This window comes from Centroberyx affinis, unplaced genomic scaffold (genome assembly GCF_046629955.1).
Source record: "Centroberyx affinis isolate AG114_WGS23_722 - 3 ecotype Tasmania unplaced genomic scaffold, CSIRO-AGI_Caff_v1 ptg000932l_1, whole genome shotgun sequence".
Classification (NCBI taxonomy): Eukaryota; Metazoa; Chordata; class Actinopteri; order Beryciformes; family Berycidae; genus Centroberyx; species Centroberyx affinis.
Window position 1 is genome coordinate 59252 of NW_027279509.1, and position 22553 is coordinate 81804.

The 22553-nt window shown below is 42.7% G+C and overlaps 2 protein-coding genes across 7 annotated transcripts; one reads left to right on the plus strand and one right to left on the minus strand.

Moving 5' to 3' along the window:
- Nucleotides 1-1748: 1748 nt before the first annotated feature.
- On the minus strand, nucleotides 1749-13030 carry LOC139645929 (discoidin, CUB and LCCL domain-containing protein 1). 3 transcript variants are annotated; one of them, XM_071521802.1, is made up of 15 exons: nucleotides 12901-13030; nucleotides 8947-9168; nucleotides 7975-8112; nucleotides 6045-6096; nucleotides 5879-5951; nucleotides 5603-5736; nucleotides 5419-5456; nucleotides 5022-5216; nucleotides 4716-4828; nucleotides 4371-4545; nucleotides 4152-4241; nucleotides 3847-3940; nucleotides 3560-3597; nucleotides 3252-3359; nucleotides 1749-2196 (listed from the first exon to the last, which is right to left on the minus strand). In XM_071521802.1, the coding sequence occupies exons 1-15, from the start codon at nucleotides 13001-13003 to the stop codon at nucleotides 1754-1756; spliced, it is 2016 nt and encodes a 671-aa protein (XP_071377903.1). In that variant the 5' UTR covers nucleotides 13004-13030; the 3' UTR covers nucleotides 1749-1753. The 3 variants fall into 3 exon arrangements, with proteins under 3 accessions (XP_071377903.1, XP_071377902.1, XP_071377904.1); XM_071521801.1 differs by having other exon boundaries at nucleotides 3252-3362; XM_071521803.1 differs by lacking the exon at nucleotides 3252-3359.
- Nucleotides 13031-13858: 828 nt separating this feature from the next.
- On the plus strand, nucleotides 13859-21668 carry LOC139645940 (glucocorticoid modulatory element-binding protein 1-like). Of its 4 annotated transcripts, none has more exons than XM_071521816.1 (10): nucleotides 13859-13935; nucleotides 15018-15155; nucleotides 15568-15626; nucleotides 15888-16009; nucleotides 16251-16354; nucleotides 16939-17123; nucleotides 17602-17751; nucleotides 19256-19393; nucleotides 19728-19844; nucleotides 20297-21668. In XM_071521816.1, the coding sequence occupies exons 2-10, from the start codon at nucleotides 15034-15036 to the stop codon at nucleotides 20743-20745; spliced, it is 1446 nt and encodes a 481-aa protein (XP_071377917.1). In that variant the 5' UTR covers nucleotides 13859-13935; nucleotides 15018-15033; the 3' UTR covers nucleotides 20746-21668. The 4 variants fall into 4 exon arrangements, with proteins under 4 accessions (XP_071377917.1, XP_071377920.1, XP_071377919.1 ...); XM_071521818.1 differs by lacking the exon at nucleotides 13859-13935 and adding an exon at nucleotides 14106-14195; XM_071521817.1 differs by lacking the exon at nucleotides 13859-13935 and adding an exon at nucleotides 14239-14262.
- Nucleotides 21669-22553: the final 885 nt, after the last annotated feature.

The window sequence follows — 22553 nt, forward strand, 5'->3', positions numbered from 1 at the left end:
ATTAATGATAAAGGGCAATACTAACATTTTTGTCATAATACATAATATTTTATGTTTCCCTTGATAGGGGTTAATATCACAGGCTGTTTGACATTTTTTTTTCTATTACTGGGCTATTTGCTAGCATTTTTTGTGCTGATTAATCACTGCTACAGTCTTTCAGTGCATCTTAAAACAACCATAAACACCTGCTAACCCTCCACAATCACATGCCATGCTAACCAAAGTATCACTTTTACCTAAAAAGTTGCTCCATTGTGCCTTCTCCATCATCCCTAGGTGTATTATAGCATAATGGAGCAATCACAAAATGTGACACATCAAAGCTAAGGTATTTTCATCAAATTTGGTCATTTTTGTTGAAGTTACCACTGCCATCTGCCACTTATTATACAGAATACCTTACAAAAAATATTACGTTTCTTGTTAAATACATTTTTTTTGTATTTTTCTTCAGGGTGATATGTGAGAACACAGTTATGAATCAAATTAAAACATATTTTCACATACGAAAGACAACAGATTGGAATAGAATTTCTATTAAATAGAAAAAATCTCAAAAAGTGAAAAGTAGGGGATACAGAGGATGTAGCCTTAAGTTATTTTTCGTGCTGCATCATTGATTATTGCTCCAAATTACTTCTGTATATCTCAGTTGTCGAAACAGATGCTGTATAATGGTCTGAGGCATTTCATCCTAACCAGTCAAGAACGTCGCATACCCATATGTCACAAACACTGGCATTGTCTTTTAATGTGTCTTTTTTGTGATTCTCTATCAATCCCTCAAAGGAGAAATGGATCTTGTTTCTGTTTGCCCCCTCTGAGGTGAGGTCAAAGGTCAGGTTAATCTAGAGAACAGCACCCCTAGAGCTGGTGAGGATTCAGTTTCTTGCTCAAGGACACTTCAGTGGGTTGGATGCTTGCGATCACAGGGGCTTGACCCCTGCCTTCTGTTTGAAGAACAGTCTCTCTAGTCACTACGCCACCTTGCTTGTTGTGCCTTTGTATCTAATGTAATTTCAGCATTTATTTTAAATCAATGTCTGTTCGTTTGTTTCATTATGTATGTTAAAATGCAGTGACAAACACCATTGAGAGTAAGGACCAATGGAGAAATATTAGACAATGCATTGTTGTGAAATGTTTATAGCTCAATAGAGCCATCTAATCACAGCAATTACATATCGACCACTTTGTTATAACATGTCCTACGCTTCCAATATGTTCTATGAAAAACATATTATTGTTTTGTCTTATTATACAATGACCTGCCAATCATATATTGTGAAGATGATGGTGATACATATTCAATCTATTAAATAGATTATTATCCTGAAGCATACATTGCTGTATTTGAGTTCTCTGAAAGTGCAGTCTGTGGTAAAACAGTAACATTTCATCAATAAACAGTATCTCTGAGACATTGCTATACCTGCATTTTCTTTGTGCAGCATAGAGTATTTCAAAGGAAAATGTACAACTGTAAGACCTGGAAGAAAGTATTTGTCCATATGGCTCTCAGATCACTGTGTGCTGTAAGTGTACCCTCATTTATGCATAGTGGTCCAAAATGACTCCTCATCATTGGGTACATCACTTACTAGAAGGTCAGCTCTATCAGCATTAGTAAAGTCTGGATAACATTGTCCCAGTCCAGCGTCCACTTGAGAACATACTAAGTGCCACTCCGGTCCAAACACACAGTCTAGCTCAAGAGAGTCTTTTCTCTCCCTGTTTGAGCTTGCTGTATTCAGAAAGGCTCCTCATATGTGTGTGTCTGTAGTAATGAGTCAGAGGACTGGGGCTCAGCATAGATAACACTGGCTGGCCGTGGGCCATTGGCATGAAGGGAAGGGGCGCAGTAGCCATTGGACAACGCTCTGTGTGTGGGACAGTCATACTGAGCATGGGTGGATGTTGTCCTGGTACCACTGGTGGGCGTTGGCATAGGAAGGCCATGTGTCTTGTTGTGAGCAATCCCCGGTGGGCTTGGCAGGCTGGAGTCTGAGGGCTGCTCACTGAATGGAGTGGCATACTCTGGCTCTGGGGGGAGTGGCTCGGCATACTCTGGCAGGTTGCCAGGGGTGTCATAATGGTTGAAGGTGAAGGGGGTGGTGTAGCCCTCATCTGTGGTGGGCCGGAACGTCGACCCCATCTTCTGTCCGATAGCTGCAACACCTGGCTCAGCATAGTCTGGAGAGATTAAAAAATAAATAGGAAAGAAATATAAAAAATAATTCAAATCAGTAATGCAGTGACAACCGTCATGCTATGACTGCATTACTGTGTTATCAAGCTAACATGAAAGCACCAACTGCATTGCATATCAGCATGTCTATTCACTAGCGGAAAAAAATCCTTTAAGATTCGATTGTTCGTTTGTATCTTTCGCTGCAATGTCTTGGTCATGCTTCCTTCATACTCAATAGCCAGTCTCATACCAGGCCACTGTTGAGCCCCTGCATGAGCTAACTGGCCACCAACAATGTGTTTTCTAATGACAGGGATGGGGGCTGGCAGCGGAGCACTCAGTCAGACCCAGTCAGACCACTCGCCCCAGCAGAAGAGGTTGGGGTGTGGAGGGACATAGACCCTGCCCAAGAGCCCACAGGGGGCGTCAGAGCCAGAGCTATTTTAATTAGACGGGCTTTAGTGAGGGCTTTGATTGTCTTACCATTGACCCTCTGTCCTGTTTATCACTGGACCTCTCAGTGAAGGGCCCCCTTGCCGGGGGAAGGGATAGGGGGAGGCAGAGGGGAGGCTGGGGAGAGTAGGCTGAGTGCCCTTTATCAAGCTCCAATTAAAGGGTCTCTTTCAGAGAGGCTCTGTGGACCAAAGAAAGGAATGTTTATACTGCAACTGGGTGATGGGCTGAGCCAGGGGAAAGAATGGACAGCCCATGGAGAAAGCTGTTTGCCTGTCAAGGCTGGTCTGAGCTCCTCAAACTGACCAGTGAAGCCAGAGGCTGTTAGGGAAGGAAAGAGGGAGGAGGGGGGGCAGAGCTGAGAGCTGATCAGTTAACTTAACATGGCTCTTGCGGGCCTCTCAATTTTAGGCTCTGAAGAAATAAACCATTATCTTTTTGGATCAAGTACTACAGTGGATTAGCACACCATATCTGACGAACATAAAGGCAACATCCGATAATAACTGGTTGAAATGCTGAGGTGCATTGTTTCTTTCTATGACATTGTACTTTTTTTTCAGTGTGCTCTGTTAAAAAGGACAAATTGTTTGTGCAGTCATACCATTGAGAGGGGGGTTAGGCAGAGCGTCATGGACACTTCGCTCCAGAGGGTAGGAGATAAGCTCTGACTGTGGGCAGGGGAGACTCTTCCCCTGGAAACTCTGACAACCTACTGGACACACACACACACACACACACACACACACACACACACACACACACACACACACACACACACACACACACACACACACACACACACACACACACACACACACACACACACACACACACACACACGGAACACACTCTGTCAGAGGCTTCCTAACAGAAGAGTGGAAAACATTGGAAAATGGCTAAAGGGCTTACCTTTGGGTAAGGAGTTCTTCATTTGTGCATCTTTTTTCCTATATGGATAAGAAGAACAGTCTAAGAATTAGAGTATTACAAATACTAATTACTGTACCATTAACACAATGTGTTATGTCAATGCTGGGGCATCATTCTGACTTACGATCAACATCTTTGGTAGCAACCAAAACAACTTGTGTTTTGGGACACAGTACTGTCCCCAGGCATACTACACACATACTACAGTATGTGTTATATGACCAGTGCCATTAGAAAAGTGTGTGCAGTATTTATTGATACTGTACCTTCGCTTCCACCAGACTCCAGCCAACAGACAACTGGCACACATTATCAGCCCCAGGACCACTCCGACTGCCACTATTACTGGCTGACTGGAGCCTACAGGGGGATAAGTGAACCAATGAGAGTGCTTATCATATTAAGTAAATAGTTAAGAGGAAGGAATGCACTTCATTGCAATGTAAACAATGTGAATGTGCATTGCTGTTATGGAAGGGACCTTTGATATCTATGCTGAAATAGATGCATTAATTTTCAATGTCCATGTACAATGCAGATGAATTACAGAGGGGGTGATAAAGGTGCATACTCAGTCTTGTGTCCTTCACAAAAATTGGGCCCTCTGTGGGAGCGGAGCTGGGGCGCATTGTACCGATGTTATCTTTGAGGGAGGGAGATTCTGTAGAACCAGTAGCAGGACAGGACATCATAACATCAAGAATATTGACATGAGGACACAATGCTAGACAAAATCATACAAAGAGAAGTTAATTCTAGATAAACTGTGTGACTTGTGACTAGTGCCCACCTCCAGATGAGCGGGACCTTGGGGTGACCCTGGCGACAGGACAGCCCAGGACGTGCACCTGAGCTGAAGCTCTGCCATGCCAGCTCAGCGGCTGCAGCCGGACAAACCGAGCCACCACAGGAGGAAACAGGCTGTTGAGAACCCTCAGATGGCCGTCAGAATGGGCCTCAAACACCTGCACACCATTTAGGCCAAGTTATGCATTCACAGAGAACACTGTCTTAACTTATAAAATCACTTGTCAGTTCTACTGCCTCCCACAGTTGCTATATCAGCTCAGGACTGTTGGGCCCTCAGCGATATGAAGCATCAATTGAACGGCAGTGAAAACAGTGCAACGCCTACCTTTTTCTCTTTGCTGAGCGCACTTTTGTAAACCTTCCAATTCTTTCTGTCTTTGCTGAAAAGAAGAATGTAGGATTCTACGTAGAGCTCATTTGATCCCATTGTTATTATTCCTGAGAATACAGAGCATGCAGTTTTCAATGCAACATTTGAGACATAATACGTGTGGTTTCAACAAAATACAGCAAGACACTGATGGATGTTAAGTGAGGTATTGATCTGACGCTGAAACTCAGCTGAAGCAGTGTTTTGAATTGAGTGGAAATTAATTGAGTCTAAGATTGACTTTTTAATCTTGTAACTAACCTGTGACAGTGCTTTTATCAATCAGCTCCAGCTCCAGCCAGGGATTCGGATCATTATTGCCTGCTGCCCAGGGTGGGAACTCTCCACCAGAACCCATGTTTCTGGGGGACCAGTACATTATCTGCTCTCGACTGTCCGTTTTGTCCCAGAAAGATGAGGCATTTAAACTAGAAACAGCCAGGTTGCTGTTGCATTCTGTTGAAGGTGAGAGGAGAGGACAAGGGCTCATCACCATGACACAGCACTATAAAAAACATTTTGTGGCATCTCACTGAGATATATTGCAACACTTGACTATTTTGGTGGAAAGACTTAATTATGTATCAAGATTTGTGAAAAAAATCTTCACTATTAGAGATAAATCTGATGTTTGTGTTATATATAAGCTGTTTCATACCTCGGCTGAAGAGCAGCTTCTTTTCAGATAATGATCCCCTGTGAAAAGATGATGACCAAAACAGTCAGTATTCCTTCATCCAGTCAAAAACAAACCAGAGAAGAGCTTCATTATGAACAATTCTGAGCTTAGATTTAGATTTAGATTTAGATTCGTTTTTTTTCTGTAGTAACAGCAAACGCACATCTTGGACAGGATTCCATTGGCAAAGGTGGACTCATAGAGCGTGAGGCTTCTCCCACGGGTCACAGTGACACGCCCTCCCAGACTGTCAGATGCCACTCCAGCATGGACTGCAGTCTTGCACAGCACTGACGTCTGTAGGAGAGGGGACATGTCGAACATTTTCACTGATTAATTTAATTAGCAACTAGCCCTGATAATTCCTCTAGCCTCTAACACATCTTGACATGCAGCCAAATGAAAAGCAATATGATAAGATCAGTGGTGGCGCACTTACATCTCTGTAACCCTGTTCAGAGTTCCCCCAAATGTCCCCTGTCACGTTCTTACAGCCGGCAGGACAGTACACACTGAGGAACAGCACAGTGACATGTGAGATGCTTTCACTGTTCCACTGAAACGGCTAGTCTGTGTTCTGGGGAATGAAGAAGTTACTCACTTACCTAAAAAGCTGTGAGATAAAATGAGATCCTCGTTGTACACAAGAAATTAACTCTGTAATAGCAAGATAAGACAGACGTCCATTAACATTAACACTCTTGAGAATGAATTTAAACTTTCTTAAATAGTGTGTACAGATGGACTCAATCAAATATCTTGCTGCAACTCAAACTGAATTGAAATGTAAAAAGCAGGGATGGGACCATCTGCTTATCTAACGATACAATTCAATACGCTATATGGGTTTCACAATTCGATACAACTGCGATACTAAATAATACTAAATACTAAATAAAAGTTCAGTGACAACAAAGTCTGACTGTGCAGAATTATGTTTATTTCTGAGCCACAAATCATTCTAGAAATGGCACTGGCTTGCTAGAATGTAAACAACAATTTAAAAATGTCATTACAAAGTGCAAATAATATCATTTTGATGGAGAGTTTGTGAAATTGTGATGGTCAAGCCGTCTCATTTATGATTACAACAGCAGAATAAAATGTTGCTAATATGGCGATTCATTTTTCTGCTGCATGATACGTATTGTCACATTTTTGTATTGCAATATATTGAATTTCGATATATCGTTTCGTCCCTAGTAAAAAGTGAGTATGGCGTAGGAGTGTCTTGGGCTTAGCTAATACCCTTCCATAACGCCCCCCACTCCCTCCAACACACCAACACACACAAACCCAGATGCTGTGTGTGTGTGTGTGATGCTGTGTGAGATGCTCCTCTGCTCACAGCATGCTATATTGGGGGACAAGTGGTCATCACTGTTGATGTGACTAAGCCCTTTGTTGCTGTGACTTTGTCCCAGTTCACGAGTACAGTGAACGATCACGCGTAACAGAGAGCGATCTGTATGTCCGAACACAGGCCTCGCTCCGGACGTTGCAGCATTTCATAAACAACTCAGTAAAAAACAGGAAACTAGGATACATACAGACCACTTTAGTCAGAGGAAAGGAAACTATGTCTAAGTATATCATACCATCCAGTTAAAGATTACACAAGTCCACTTGGTTATATAAGTGATATATCTGAATAATTGTAACTTTTATATCATTATATCATTGCACCTCAATCACTGTGTACTCACCACACACAATATTCTCATCCCATGTCATAATTTAGGCTTTAATGCCTGCATAAACTGGAGTACACACCATAACAGCTTGCTGTTGTATTGGTAGAGTAATGATGATGTAGTGCATTTGTGGACTAAATATTTGCTAATTCACTAATTCACAACTCCTCTGGGTTGAGATGCCTTACGGATGCAGCACCAAAAATGGGTTTGAGAGTGGGCTTGCAATGGTTAACAGGCTGTTGATGTGCCTTAGCGGAGGAGGAGGAGGAGGAGTAGGAGTGAAAAAGAACATAGCAATCCAACCACTCAGAGCGGCAGACTGAAGCCCGAGGCCTCTCTCCATTCAGCCTGAGAGAAGGAGCCGGCTCTCCTGCGTTCTGAGCAAACACTCTGGAGCAGAGATACAGATGGAGGATGCATGCCAATAAGCAGTGACTCGTGCATGCACACACACACACACACACACACACACCCACACATACACACACACACACACACACACACCCCCACACATACACACACACACACACAAATGCACACACAAGGGCAATCATTCATACATAGACCGGTGTTGACATTACCCTGGTGTAAACAAGTAAGTGAAAAAAAATCCGAAATTCAATTTAAACTGTGAATCAATCATTTCGACAGTTAGAGCTACATCTAAGTAATGACTGTTTATGTCCCTTTTCTTGTTGAGCTGAACTGCGGTGTGACCACAGATGTCAACAATAAACGGCATACATACTTAAGAATAATTGAGCACTTTACAAATAGTAATCAACCAGTCACAAATAGTTGACCAGCACTGCTTACATCAGAGGGTCAGGTGTCATACCTGGGTGCTGGTCTGTGGCGTAAGACAACAGAAACCCTCGTCCTGAGCGGTGCGGACCTGACTTGAAGGCTATTGTCACTTCATTGCTGTTAAGTGTCACATTCTTCTCTGAAGCATCAAGATTCCCACACATTGGACCTGTAAACATGCAGACCCACATACAGCATTCATTAAAACACATAAAACACAAATACACACACAACTCTTCCAGCTTATTTCCAGATACATATGCACGCGCCCACACACACACAACCACAGAACGTGGTAGACTCTGGAAATGACAACACATGTAATGTTTTCATTGAGTCAGATGAAAAAATTAAGACCGCGGTCATATGCTCTTTTTTTTTTTGTCCAAAATGTCAGCATATGTACTACCAGATGTGGATGAGCCAAGTCAGTCTGGCTTCACTAAATGATTTCCTGTCATGTTTCTATCCCATAACTACAACTTTAAAGTAGAGAGTAAGGATGTGTAGACTGAGACGCAGAAAATATACTTGTAAGAACACCTGACCTGGAGTGACAAACTAAAAAATCATGAGCTAGGCGCTTTGGAATCTGATAATAAACACAATATAATGAGCAAGGTAACTGAATAGTTCTATCTCCTGGATCTGCCACCCCGTATCTTGGTGTGTCGTCAAATCTTTACGCCCTCAAGATATGACTTGATACACCTGGTTGGAAGACATGCATCTGTTGTGAAATTTGGTTTGTCTCCTGTGTCAGTGGAATGGCATCCCCCTGTGTGTAATCCACAATAATGGCCAAGATAATGGCAGAGATCACGCAGAACACCAGAAGTTCATCAGAGAGGATCACAGTGTATTAGATGAGGATATGGAAGACATGAGAACACCTCTGTAATGTCCAAAGTCTGGACAATCAGCCATCAATGTGATGCCAAATCATCAGTGTTCGAATGCATTTGAAGAAAACCCACAGCATTCTGTCAACGAGCAAGCTCACCCAGGCTGGCTGCCCCGTTGTTGGCTGTGATCACAAGAGAGCCGTTACTGCAGTTCGGACTGCTCTCGATGTCAAAATCCCCAAACAGTAGGTGTAGCGTCTGCCCCGGCGGCACACGAAGCCTCCACCTACACCAGGAGTCCATGGGATAGGTGCCTGGGTAGTTCTGAGAGGCCAAGGTCCCAGACACTGTGCCCAGCACTGTATGCCCGCAGCCATTACCTGAAATGTGGAGAAATGGTGAAAACTGATAGGTAATAAGTGCAGTGAGGAGGATAATCAACATGATAAACTCCATGTTCATTTGTAGGTCTTAAGGGAGGAGTTTCATTCTAACTGGAGATACCATTGACATTTGAATCTACTCTGATTTCTGGCATGAATGTACATATGAGTCATCTTAAAAACCTTTCATATAAAACATTTGTCATTTTAACAGCGATTTTCCCGGTAGCAAAGATAGATAGATATATAGCAGATATATAGATATGTAGCATTTTGGAATATAATAACCCTTCATTTCTTACAATTAGACCCTTCATTTCTTACAATTAGAAGCCAGACTAGACAATTTGGATGCTATAATGCACTGTTTTCTTACACTGTAAATCCTGTTCAAGGGCAATGACAAACACTTTAATATTTATTTGTCATAGCTGTTAAGTAGCAGGAAATTCTTGACTACTTGGATCTTTTCTGACAAAAAATTCCCCTTGTTGTGTGGGTGTGAGAAGTGAACGCACGGTTATCAGCTGAGCAGCTTGAGGTTAGGGCACGGCCAAAATCACACAGTTATTTACCCTAGACAGTTTCGTCATTAATTATCTTCATTAAATACACAGAGTATTAAGGGCTTTGTTAATGCTAGGCTCCATTTCAGGAAAGGTGAGTAACAAAGTCTGCTTTGAGCACGCACAACAGAGCAGGGCATGTTTATACTCTTCGGATCATAGTCGCGACATGACACAACTGCCAGTGAGGGAAGTCCTCAGCCCCAACCACTGCTACCTGTATGCACACTGGATACATTTCAAAAGAAAGTCCAAGGTACTCTTTTTAGATTAAACAAAACATGTTGCCAGTGCATAAACAGATGAGAAAACTCGATAAAATGGATGAAAACTTTGTTAAATATTTAATTCTTTCCTTGTGAATATTGCTGTCTCAAAACCTTGATTCATCCTTACATCCTCTGATCTGTGGTTGCTGTGACTAATACTCAGATTAGAACGGAAAAACACAAATATTTAGCTAGAGACCTTCTGAAATCCCTGTGGGCCATGAGTCAAGTCTGGCAGCGGTCACAGAGGTGAGTGCTGTGGGGGTGGCAGTTCAAAACCCACTCACAAAACGTCAAGTGGCGGTGGGTTCCCAGAATGGTCAAAACCTGAAAAGGGAACCAGCCTAGACATAGTCCCCCCTGCTTATCTTCCATATAAGGGTACTGGTGATGTGGTGTGGGGGAACTGGAGGATATCCTTCCACTCACCCAGTGTCACACACCAGCCAGCCCCACACTACCCAGCGGCTCTTCAACTGGGCCTCTTTCTAATACCATAAACTTTTGGCTGTTGATGCCCCTCCTCATGTCCCCCAGGATTCCCTGGAAATGCCACAGCGACATGCTGTAGCCGTGGGCAACAGAGCGTGGATCTGTGTCACCTTCCGCTGGGAGGCCGCAGCGGCAGCATTCCTGGGGCTGCTGGGGAAGTTCTGGGTGGCTGCTAATCTTCCCCTGCTCTCTGAGCCGTCTCACACCTACAGCATGTCTGCTAGCCGGACTATCAGTTACTTTCATCCAGTGAGGGATATCATAGTTTTTTCCAATGTTTGGAGATGAAATCTAATCAATGGTTCCTCACGTTGACTTTGATTATACTACAAACCACTAACCCCTTAAAATAGCCTCATATATTAATTTCTAGGGGTGGGGGAAAAAAATCGATTCACTTAAGTATCGCGATTTTTTTATTTTTTTATTTTTAAATCGATTTTTTTTAGTCCTGAATTGATATAAGTAAAATTCAATTGCTTCGTTTTAGTCTATGCTTATTAGACGAGGTGGAAAGAAGTTACCGCTTTTATCCAGCAGATGGCGAAATGTATTTGTGTTGAGGTAGAAGGGTCTAGACTTTGATGGTCAGCAGCTCCAGGTAAACAAAAGACCCAGGGGAGTACGTGGTCCACGATGTCAAAAGTCAGAAAGACTGACTGACATGTGATGTGCATTGTTTTTGGAAATATGACTCATGATATACAGTCTCTAGAAGTGTATGATTCAACTTTTTCCCATGGTCTAGTGTTAAAAAAGCAAACGAAAATCGTAAATAAATAAATAAATAAATTGTAATATCGAATCGCAATACTTGTAGAATCGCAATACTTAAGAATCGCAATACATATTGAATCGGCACCCAAGTATCGTGACAGTATCGAATCGGGATATAAGCATATCGTCCCAGCCCTTTTAATTTCCATTAATTCATGTAAAATCCCCTTAAAATTAGTTAAGGGAGTTATTAATGGAGGACACCCCATCGAAACCCCGTCAAACGCCCCCTTAATTTTTGACTGCTTACTTTCTAATATAATGAAAAATTCAGGAAGACAAGAAATTTCCATTAATAACTAAAACATTCACAAAAGGCATAACAAAAATCCCATAATTATTAGTGCCTCCATGAATCAACCCATGAATAGATCCCTTTAAAAACCAATGAAAGTAACCCTTACTTTTTTAAAGCTGTTATTTTTAATGGATAATTAATGTTTATGTAATGGAGAAGTTAAGGACATTTCAGGGATAAAATTAGGGGGTTTGGTTTCTGTCCTATTTGTTCTCACCACCCAGCCTCTCCTGACTAGTTTAGAAAGTATAAGTATAATTATATTATAATTGTTTTGCATTACAGAAAAGCACTGGAGTCCAGCTGGGTGGGGGGATAGCAGTCAATCAATCAAACGCACATCAACAACATTGTTTTCCATCTGAGGGCTTGCTGGCAGGTCCTTACAGGTCCACGCTAGCAGACAGGATGCTCACCTGTCACTACAGTGCCTCATGCTGTTGTGTCAGTCACAACATTACAACACATTCCCTCATTAACTGTGAGGCTGAAATGTTCCCCCGTGTTCCTGCCCTGCCCTGGCCTGCTGCTTCTTTCCCAGCTACTACCAAGTGATTCACAATAAATAATTGACCCTGGACTTAATCATCTTCCTTTGTGAGGACACTAAAGCCCCAGAGCCACAGAAAAAACAGCACAAATATTTGTGGTATGTCTGACTATTGCAGTCACAGTCTGCAGAGGAATAAACTGTTGTTGTATCTGTCTGTGTGTATGTATGGTCAGTGTGACTCATACCGACGACTTCCTGACACTGACAATACTGGTCAATACAGGCCAGGGTATGGACTGGACTGTTGTGCTGAAAAACCTGTGGGAAAGACAAGCTGATAGCTGGGCTCAGTAGGTAAACATGGACAAGGGGAGAGTATCTAAGGTATGCTACCATGACATCACGGTCGACCTTTGAACCTACATTTTCATTCTGAATTATTTTGCCACTGGTCTACAAACACAAGACGTTTGCATAGGATACATGTACTAGCCCATACCGTAAAACTGTCATTGACTGCAGCGCATTTCAAAGCTGCCAGGACTTTTGTATCATGTTGCTGATCATAAAGTTAGTATGCCGTCGGCCAAATTCAATAAATGGTACTTTTATAATAATAACAACACACTTATAATAATAACAACACACTATCACCAAAAGAAACCAAAAGAGAATAGCAAATATAAGGCAAATATTTGTCCGTTAAACAGACTTGGGTGAACACCTAAATCGCCGCTCATGATAATAGAGTAAGCTGACATGATGTTAGAAATAAAGGCTCACTTAAACGATTGTCTTTCATCAAAAAACGTCACAAAATAAACTGTGTCTTACCCTCCTGACCGTGGACAGTTAAAGAACAGACACTAACAGTGATCCACAAACTGGCAACAAGAGACTTCACAGCATCCCCGATATTTTCAGACTTTTCAAGCATGATTTCCAGAGTTGAAAAGCAAGGTGCAAGCCCCGATGGCTCGAGGTTCTCGCTTCTGTAAAAGTTCTAACTGCAAAGTATTGAATATGTCCTATTGGCCACCGAGACATCAACTCGGCTTCCTATTGGCTCTTCCCGTGTGTCAATCGAAGTATCTCAAGCATTCCATTTCCAAATAAGGGTGAGCTGGGGTGTAGGTGACTGCTGATCTGAGGCCAGCTGGTGGGCCATTGTAATCCAATTTACTCTCATTTGCAAAGTTGACAGCACTGAACCTGGATCTACATTCTTCTCTACAAAATGCTACACAAATTCATAGTGTAAAAAGTTTAAAACAGGCATTTAGGCTTTGTTGAATAGCATGTCGTGTAAATTATTTCAGTTCAGAACAACATAAAATTCCTTCATGAAATATCTCGGTCTACTTATCGACACACCTACATCTCTACCCTCAAACTAACTCCTGCCACCTTGTGGTGAAATCCACGCAACAACAAAAATAGAGAACAGCGGATTTGGATTGGACAGCGTTTATACCTTGATAAATCAGTAAGAAAAACCTACCCAGATAGCCCATGCCACAACAAAATGACTGGATGATAAGCTTACGGGATATCATAACAAGGGAACTATTACTTTTTATTAATGTAATTGTGTCCTTTGTAGCAAAAAACATGATTCTGAAGCATAGTATGTTTCAGTCCATGTACTGCTGTGGCTCACAGGCGCTCAAAGCAAGCCGTGCACTCTCACATAAGAGCAGTTTGACCGATTTACACATCGCGTGCGAACTAACCGCTTCTCGTGACAGCGGGACAGATGCTTCTCAGGCAAATGCTGCCTTCACTGCAGGAAGTGTAACGAAGCAGCACGGCGCATGCTCTTGTACCTCTCTTACAAGCGAAGGATGAATGATTCCCTGCTGTAAAACGGTAAGTAAACCCCCCAAAATATTGAGTTAAAGTAGCGCGCTGTATGGTTTAGAGTTATTGTGGAGATCGGGTGGTGTTTTGTGCACCTCCTCTGGAACAGAGGCGCGCGCCGTCGCACCGTTGTTGGTAAGGGTGTGCGTGCTGCCGCACCAACAGACGTCAGTTTGAGTGGGTGAAGGAGGGTGAGAAGGCACGCAACTGTCCGTGTAGGAGTTGGTGATCCAGCAGGGCTACTTGATAATGTAGAACACGTTGATCAGGTTACTGTAGTCTTCTCTAAAAGCGCATTTGGTCGCTCAAACATGGAGTAGCACGACCAGACAGTTTGTATAAATGCATTCTATTCTATTCTATTCTATTCAATTCTATTCCTTTCTGTCTTATTGAGAAACATGTTGTCGCCCAGTGCATTATCACATTTCTTTAGAGTAATGCTTCAGCTTCTGCTATTTGTGTGCTATTAAAGTGTGTTATGGATTGGCTCACATTCAAATCAGTGTAGTGACCATATGTCAGCCCTTTACCTGTAACTGTTTAACTGATTTGGTTAGTTTGACTTTGTAACACAATTATGTCAGAACAAATTCTGTTCAACAGGTATTTCAATTTAGTCATAGGATTGTATTTGTGGTACAAATACAGGCCTAAATTCAGCAAGGCTACGTTACATAGTAGTAATACTGGTGTAATTTGAGTATTTCAGTCTCTGAATGAACTGAAAACATTTAGGACAAGCTTAGTTTCACCTGTTGAATCTTCTAGGCTATTCAATTGCAGCACCACCTTTACAGTTCAGTCCATAGTTTCTCTCTACTCTCTGTAAGCCTTCTTCCCATCATCTAAGATATTCACAGAAATCTGCATTCTCCGCAGCCTTGTAGCAACCACGCTCTGCCTGTGTGAGGATTATGTCATCATAAGCCCAGTATGGATTCACTCTCATTACAGTTGCATGTCAGAAGAGACCTACTGTTGGGGCTAGCTTTCATCGACCTTTTTATGCATTGAGTATCATTGGTGCGTGCATGTGTGTGAGCTGGCTGCTGATGTTAACATGCATGCTTGGCCTTCCCTGTGTGCAGCTCTGTGAGGAGGGCGATGGCGGGTGCTGAGGTCACTGTGTCTTCAGCGGATGTAATGATGGTGAAGGAAGAGGAGGGGGAGTCCAGCGGCAACCATAAGACTCAAGTCATCCTGCACCTGCAGCCCATCCTGCACGGGTAATGGGACATAAGATACTTTGTGTGTTGGATTTACTGTGCCGCAAGACAGCAAGGCAGAACAAATAAGTGTGTCTATTGGAAATGATATAATACCACAGGGTGTGTGCATAGTATGATTTTCAGTATGATAATAATGAGTATCCTGCTCTGTTCTTCATATCACAAAGACATGTTAGGTGAATATGAATCATTCTACCTCAAAGCTATTCATATCCAGTTTAGCTCAAGTTCAGACGGCTGTGTGAAATAAAAGAAAAACATACTTTAATTTCACAGGGCTTAGAAATATAGTGGCTAGTCATTTATGTTTCTGTTAATTGGAGGAGAACCTCTATTCAACAGTAGAAGCTGAAAGCGCTCTCAGGAAATGATTGTTATGTGATGTGGGGGAATCTGTCGCCCTCTGCAGGGTAAATGATGACATTGCTGACACCGGCACTACAGTCTTGGCCATAGAGACACACCATGGTAAGTAAGATAGACACATCTGCCTTACCTGCTTACACAAATAAATGTAAATTCTGAGATATTAATGCAGCAACTTATTTAATACAATCTGTGAATTGCGTCCAATAATGTATTTCCCACAATATAGTCCTTTTTGTTTCCACAAATGGAAGATGAATGAACTTGCAGTTGCTTTGGTGTTCATTGTGTACCATAACACAGAGTGCACATTGTAGTGTTGCAGATATTTCATATTCATCTTTTTTGGCCTGTAAACTTTAGACGACAATCAAGCAGAAGGAGAGGAAATCGAGTACGGCTACCCCATCACCTGTGGAGACAGCAGAGCAGTCCTGCTGTTTAAGAAGTTTGTTTGCCCCGGAATCAACGTCAGATGTGTCAAGGTAAGTTGATGCAAGCATCTAATGTAATCAAATATTATTATGTGGTGACTGAGCAGCATTTGGAAGTTCTTCTTAACCTTTCTCCCTCAACCAACCATGATTACCTTCATATTCTGGTTACCTCTGTCTGTCTCTATGAATTTACAAGAGCTTTTACGACCACTTCAGTTGAACTGAAACAGACAGTGTGTCTGTGCAGTATTTCTTAACTCTGTGTTGTCTTCTTCTTCTTCTTCTACAGTTCAATGACCAGCTCATCAGTCCTAAGCAGTTTGTGCACCTGGCAGGGAAAGCCACACTGAAGGACTGGAAAAGGGCCATCCGACTGGGAGGCGTTATGCTCAGGTAGAGTCCTGATGATGGGAGTGAGACAGACACTGATCTGTTTGTCCTCGTTGTCATAGCTGATGGGGAGATTGTGGCGTGCTAACTGGCAATCTGAATGCACATTAAGGGATTCCTTCAGCTTATTCTGTTGCATTGGGGTTAAAACATAAGAATTAAAACTGCTTACACCCAGTGTTTTACAATCAGCACCGTATCTCATTGATATAATTTGCGCTTGCTCTGGGGCTCTGTCTGTGTCAGGGTTTGCCAGTACATTCCAGAAGTAGTCGGTAAGCAGCGTTATTGTGGTAGTAGGATCAAATAACACGCAAGCAATCTGTTGAGTGATGGATCTCACCCCTTTTTCATGTTTGCACTTGTTCTTGCTGTTACTGTGAGTCAATATACCAACTCAAGGCTTTAGCTGTTCCTCGCAGGTCACCTCTGCAGGTCAAATCATTGCCTTTTGTGTCAAGCAACCCTCTGGAAAACTGATTGTTCAACAAGTTCAATCCATCCTTAAACGTCTCTCAACAGCATTGTAACAACATATGTTGATGGATACTCTGTAGTGTCCTTTTAACCTGCTTTTCTCCATGCAGGAAAATGATGGACTCCGGCCAGATAGATTTCTACCAGCATGACACTGTGTGCACCAACACTTGCCGCAGCACTAAATTTGATGTGCTGATCAACAGCACAAGGCTACCTCCAGGGAGCTCAGTGCAGCCCCCCCCCTCATGTCTGGCTGGTGACCCTCTTGGAGGACAGCTGGCAGCCCTACCAGGTATTTTTCAATTGGCAATTACAGTTTTCTATAGACATTTCTATAGACATTTCTCACACACATGCTTGAGCTGCAGTATTGTGTACACACCATTGAGATGAATCACAGAAAAAACACTTTTAGAAATCACCTGGATGTAATTTATCTGAGATAATTAACAGATAAGAGTCATTTATGACACATGCTCTAGAGGGTCAAGGAAAACGTCGTATTAGGAAATGAGCTAAACTTTAAAGAAAAGTCTGCCATCAAAAGCAGACAGCTCCCTTTGATGTTGCACCAGTTTCCTCTCTGACCGACCTCTGCACAGGAACAAGATTAAAATCTAGAGATGAGGAAAACAGTTGGACCTTGGCAGTCTTCCCTCCGCCTAACACTGATTATAACCCCTACAACAGTATGAGAATGTTTGGCTTGCATTCAGTGGTAATATGAGATGTTTACATGCTGTATATATTTGTTGTTTATTTCATCTCAGGAGAGCTTGTGCATGATGCAGCAGATGTGGAGGAGCCTTGTGAGGATAAGTTCAGTGCACCAGTAGAGTGGAGTCCTGGACCGGCCCTGCCTGCAAACGCCACTAAAGCCAACGGGCATGTGACCAAGAGAAAGAGGGCCGACATGCCCGGTAAGTACAGGAAAAGGTATACAGACGCATGTTCTAACTAGGCAGGGACATACACAAGCTTGTTTGGTTGAAGGATGAAGAGGAACAGCGGAGGCGAAGGAGATGCAGAAGTGGCAAAAGATGAGAGAGAAGGAAGATGAAAAGTAGAGGTGAAAACGGAGGGGATGAAGGGCAAGCAGGGGGGAGGAATGAGATGAATCAAGACAAACATAAAGAAAGTAGACAGAGAGTGGAGGAGGGATGGATGTGAATGAAGAAAAAGGAAGGGAGATATCCAACTGTAAGCAGAACATGGGTGAATGAACCAGGCGCTTAAAGATGGCCAAGTCCTGGTCATGACCTCGTTCCTGCAGTACAAAGTACAAGGACATCAGCGTGTTGTTTGAAAAGATTTAGAAAAGAAAGGCTGAAAGCAGAACAAGATGAAGAAAGTCACTTGAACTTAGATAAACACATTGCACCTAGCAGCCCAGTCTCTGTGTTTACACTTGACATATGACCCTTAATTGTCCACAAAACCTTAACCCCCCCTTCACACACACACACACACACACACACGCACACACACACACACACACACAGACACACACACACACAGACACAACACGTATTGCAATAAACCCTAGCCCACACATAAAAGACCATCGACAATCAGTTCAGGAAGTCTAGTTATGTGATGTCACCCATTACCCAACCCATTTCAATCTCTCTCTCTCTCTCCAAGAAAATAAAGCATTCAATACACACGCGCACACACACACACACACACACACACACGCACGTATTCCAGACATGGGGAAAGAGTTCAATCTAGCTTCAAACAGCTCCAAATGGGGTTTAGAATGTTTTCACTAGGTTTGTCACATTTATCTTGACAGACATTTAAACAAACTCAAAAGTGGATGCATCACTGGTGAGATAAGATATTGAGCACCTCTGACATTTTATCACTCTAAATATGCTCAAGTACTATTTCGCCCAGGTCTGTACAGTTCCCAACCAATCTCTCACTCTCTCCAATCTGCCCTCCTCCTCCTCCTCTTTCTCTTTTTATAGCACCCACTACATTCCCCCATTTCCTTACTCTTCCCTCTCTGCCTCTATTACCCATTTAACATCCCCCCCTCTCCACCTCTCCCCCCTTTTCTCTATCTCTTCTCATATTTTTTCTCCATTGTTTCTCCAAGCCCTGACACCTCCTCCTTCCATTTCCTCCGCACTTTATTACCCTCTCTTTCAGTCCTTTGACTCTTCAAATCTCACCCCACAGACATTTCCCTGCCTCCCTACTCCATCTCTTTTATCCCACATTCCGCCTGTGTTTTTCTTTGCCTTTTCTCCCTTTTCTGTCCAATCTCTGTAACCAACACACCAACCCCCCCAGCCCCCACCCCCATGGACGCCTGCACACGCACAAATCACCTCTGCGTCATCACCTATGCTACTTCTCTCTCTCTCAGACACACACATACACACTAATTAGCTCTTAATAAACTCTGTCTAGGTGGGATACTGAGCCTGTGGAAGGGCGTGGCAGACATTGGGCTGATGGGCGAGGTCCTGTCCAGCATCCAGACTGAATTATTGGCCACTCTTAACGGAGTGGAGGTCCGCAGTGAGAGGGCCAACCTGCAGGAAACAGGTGAGCTCTCACACTGGGACCCAGCTGACTGCTAGTCTGAGGAAAACGCTCACTTTCATTTCAGTCAAACCTTAATCAAGTAAAAAAATGTAAATCGAGTTAAAAAAAAAACCTGATTGTCAGTTATGCATCCGCTGGCTAAATCTGGTTTTATGAAGCAATTTCCATGGAAATTGATGTTTGGAAGTGATTTCTAATCCGGCACTTAAGAATCTGTCTTGGACAATTTCTTAGAAATTTATAAAGAATAGGATTAATCATTTAGCATGAAATACCCTAGTAGCTATACTTAGGGGACTGGCTTAGTAAGACTTTGATTATTTTGCGTTGTCAGATGCCATGATGCTTAATTCCCTGTGTGAGATGTTTGGGCTGCTCGACTCTGTGAAGCAAGCTCTGGACCTGAGGCGCAGTCAGAAGGAGGAGAACAAAGTCCACAACGCGCTTTACGGTGAGAGGCGGTTGTAGGAAACATACAGTACATCCAGTAATATCCTGTTTAGAAGGTGATTTTTATCCAGTACATTCAAGTTCAAGTTTGTTTATTTATATAGCCCTTTCTCACAAGCATGTCTCAAAGGAAGAGCATAAGCCTAACTAGATCTAACTGATCAACAATCAACCATAGAACAGAATGATATCGGACAAACATCAGGAAGAGCACAAGACACAAAAACAGATTATAGCAACAACTTACCTATTCTACATAGCCAAACCTACCCGGCACCGCCAGCCTTAGACCCTCAATGCATACAAGGAAAAACTCCCAAGAAAAAAACATGGAAGAAACCTTGGGCGGGCCGAGTCACAGAGGTGATCCCCCATCGGGACGGCTGAGCGTGCAATAGGTGCAATAGATGTATGGTATTGGATTGTATTAACTGAAATCCTCTTTCTCCTCAGTGCTGGATGAGACCATGGAGGAACAGAGGAAGCAGGGTTGTGATAAAAGTACTGTGTCGTTGAAACGCCAGCGACCGCAGCGTCACAGCCCCTCCAGCAGCCACACCCAGTCCCAGCATCAGGCCGGCCAGAACACGCCGTCGCCCCTCGCCACCTGCCCGGTCATCCAGCCCCTCACTGCGACAGGCTCAGCTCCGGCATCTCTCGCTCAGCTCGCCGCCAGCCAGAGGGAGCAGGAGGTCGGCGAGACGGGACGCCAGGAGAGGCTCCACAGGCCGGAGGAAGAGGACGCCTCAGGGATCCACCAAGAGCTCGCAACGAGGACTGTAGGGGCCCGAGAAGAAGACCCCCACCTCGGAGGAGAGGAGGCGGAGGAGACGGAGAGGTCGCGTGACGTCGACAAGGTGGCTGTAGGGAGAAAGGCATCAAAGAAACATAAAAGCAAGTGAGAGACAGAGAGGGCTGCTTCGAGAGGGAAGCTGTAGAATGCAGTGAGGGAATGTGCCTGTTTTGAAAGAGAGGAAAAGATAAAAAAACCAATATTTCTTTGTCTAGCTGTATTATTTTTTCATGTAAGCCTCATGTACTTTGATTACTTTTGGTGGTGTTAAAGGCACAGATTTGTTCTTGCATCAGGGTTTTAAATTACACAATTGAGAAGACCATTTTTAGACAAGTTTTTATAACGTTTTAACAAAGTTATAGCCCAAAGTTTTTGCTTGATTATTGGACCTACTGTTAGAAACCCTGGTACTATATGTAAATATTTTTAAATTTCAGTCTAAAGATAACAACTTTCAGATGTATGTATATATATTTGTTTCTATTTATGGTTTGTAGTGACAACCTTTTCCCTTGTCTAGTTGGCAAATTTGTCAAGTATTTGTGACAAATGTGTATTTTCCCATATAATTTTATAATTATATTTCTTATGATATTTGTAGTGGATTGAAATACTTATTTTGTGGATTGCACTTGTGTGTGGCATTTTATAAAACTAGTTCAATTGGATTTAGAGAAATATATTTCACTCAGGTTTGTATTTAGGTTCTTGTTAAAATGCCTAAGAACCTATTTCACCTATGCACTAAACACTCACTGCCCGAAGTTTATAAATTAACATTGATGTTTGACAACAGTATATGAATATTGTGGCTGTTGAAATGTGCTGTTGTTTTAAACAGGGAACCATTCAGAAACATGTGCTGCAAATACATGTCTTTCTTCATCTTGTTACTTTACTTTCTCTTCCTTTACCATGAAACAATTGTAAAGAAAGAAAATGTATCGAAATATTATAGCACATGAAATTTTGATAATAAGAGCACTACCTGTCTAAAAAGACCCTGTAAGACAATGAAAAAGTCTTAAATAAAATCCTTCAAGTTTTAATTACAACTGTGGATATTTTTTAGATTCTAGTAGGCGCTTTACTAGATAGTACACAGTGGTGAATGACAGGAAAGATTAGAAAAAAGAGAGGGGTTGGCATGCAAAAATTGTTGTTATTTAAATCATTGTGAACTTAGAACAGCTGATTTTGCATCACTGGATCCATACTGTGAGTCATTCTTTAGTTTTTGTCAGTGTGTTGATGGGAACTATAGAGCCACTGATGCTTCGGTGACAGCAGACAGACAGGAACAGCACTTACTGCAGCAGGTTAACATATGAGACAGGTTTTATTTGAAATTTCTTTATAGTTTTTCATCTGAGAGGCATGTTTGGTATTCATCCATCCCCTCACCTCTCTTATAGTGGGGTTCAGCTGACGTGAATTCCCGCTGCTGCAGTGGGAAATGACCTCTCTGATCTGATTAGGGCGACGGCTGTTTCCTCAGTTGCATTCATGGGGCTGAAGTGAGGCTGAGTAACAGTTTAACACCTTGCCGCATGACTGGAGCCATGTGGGAGACAGTGCTGGTTTGAGAGCCGGCTGTTGCCAACTTCCCCGAGAATTGCAATGATTATTAGACTATTAGAGATTAGTGCTCAACACGATGTGCAGATGTAGTTGTTTATGAGGGGTTACGAGTGGCAGCTGTCATTGGTGCTAATATTGATAAGAATGACTCTCAGCCGCAGCACAGCTGTCAGCGTCCCTGCTAACACCTGTCCTGGTGCTGGATTTGAAAACCATTGTGCACCACCCTGTTACCTTTCCAGCAAATTAAACTATCATGCAGTTGAATGGGTTCAGGTCAAAAGAGTCCCTAGTTTAAATAAATTGCCACTCTGTGCCTTCACTGCCATGCAT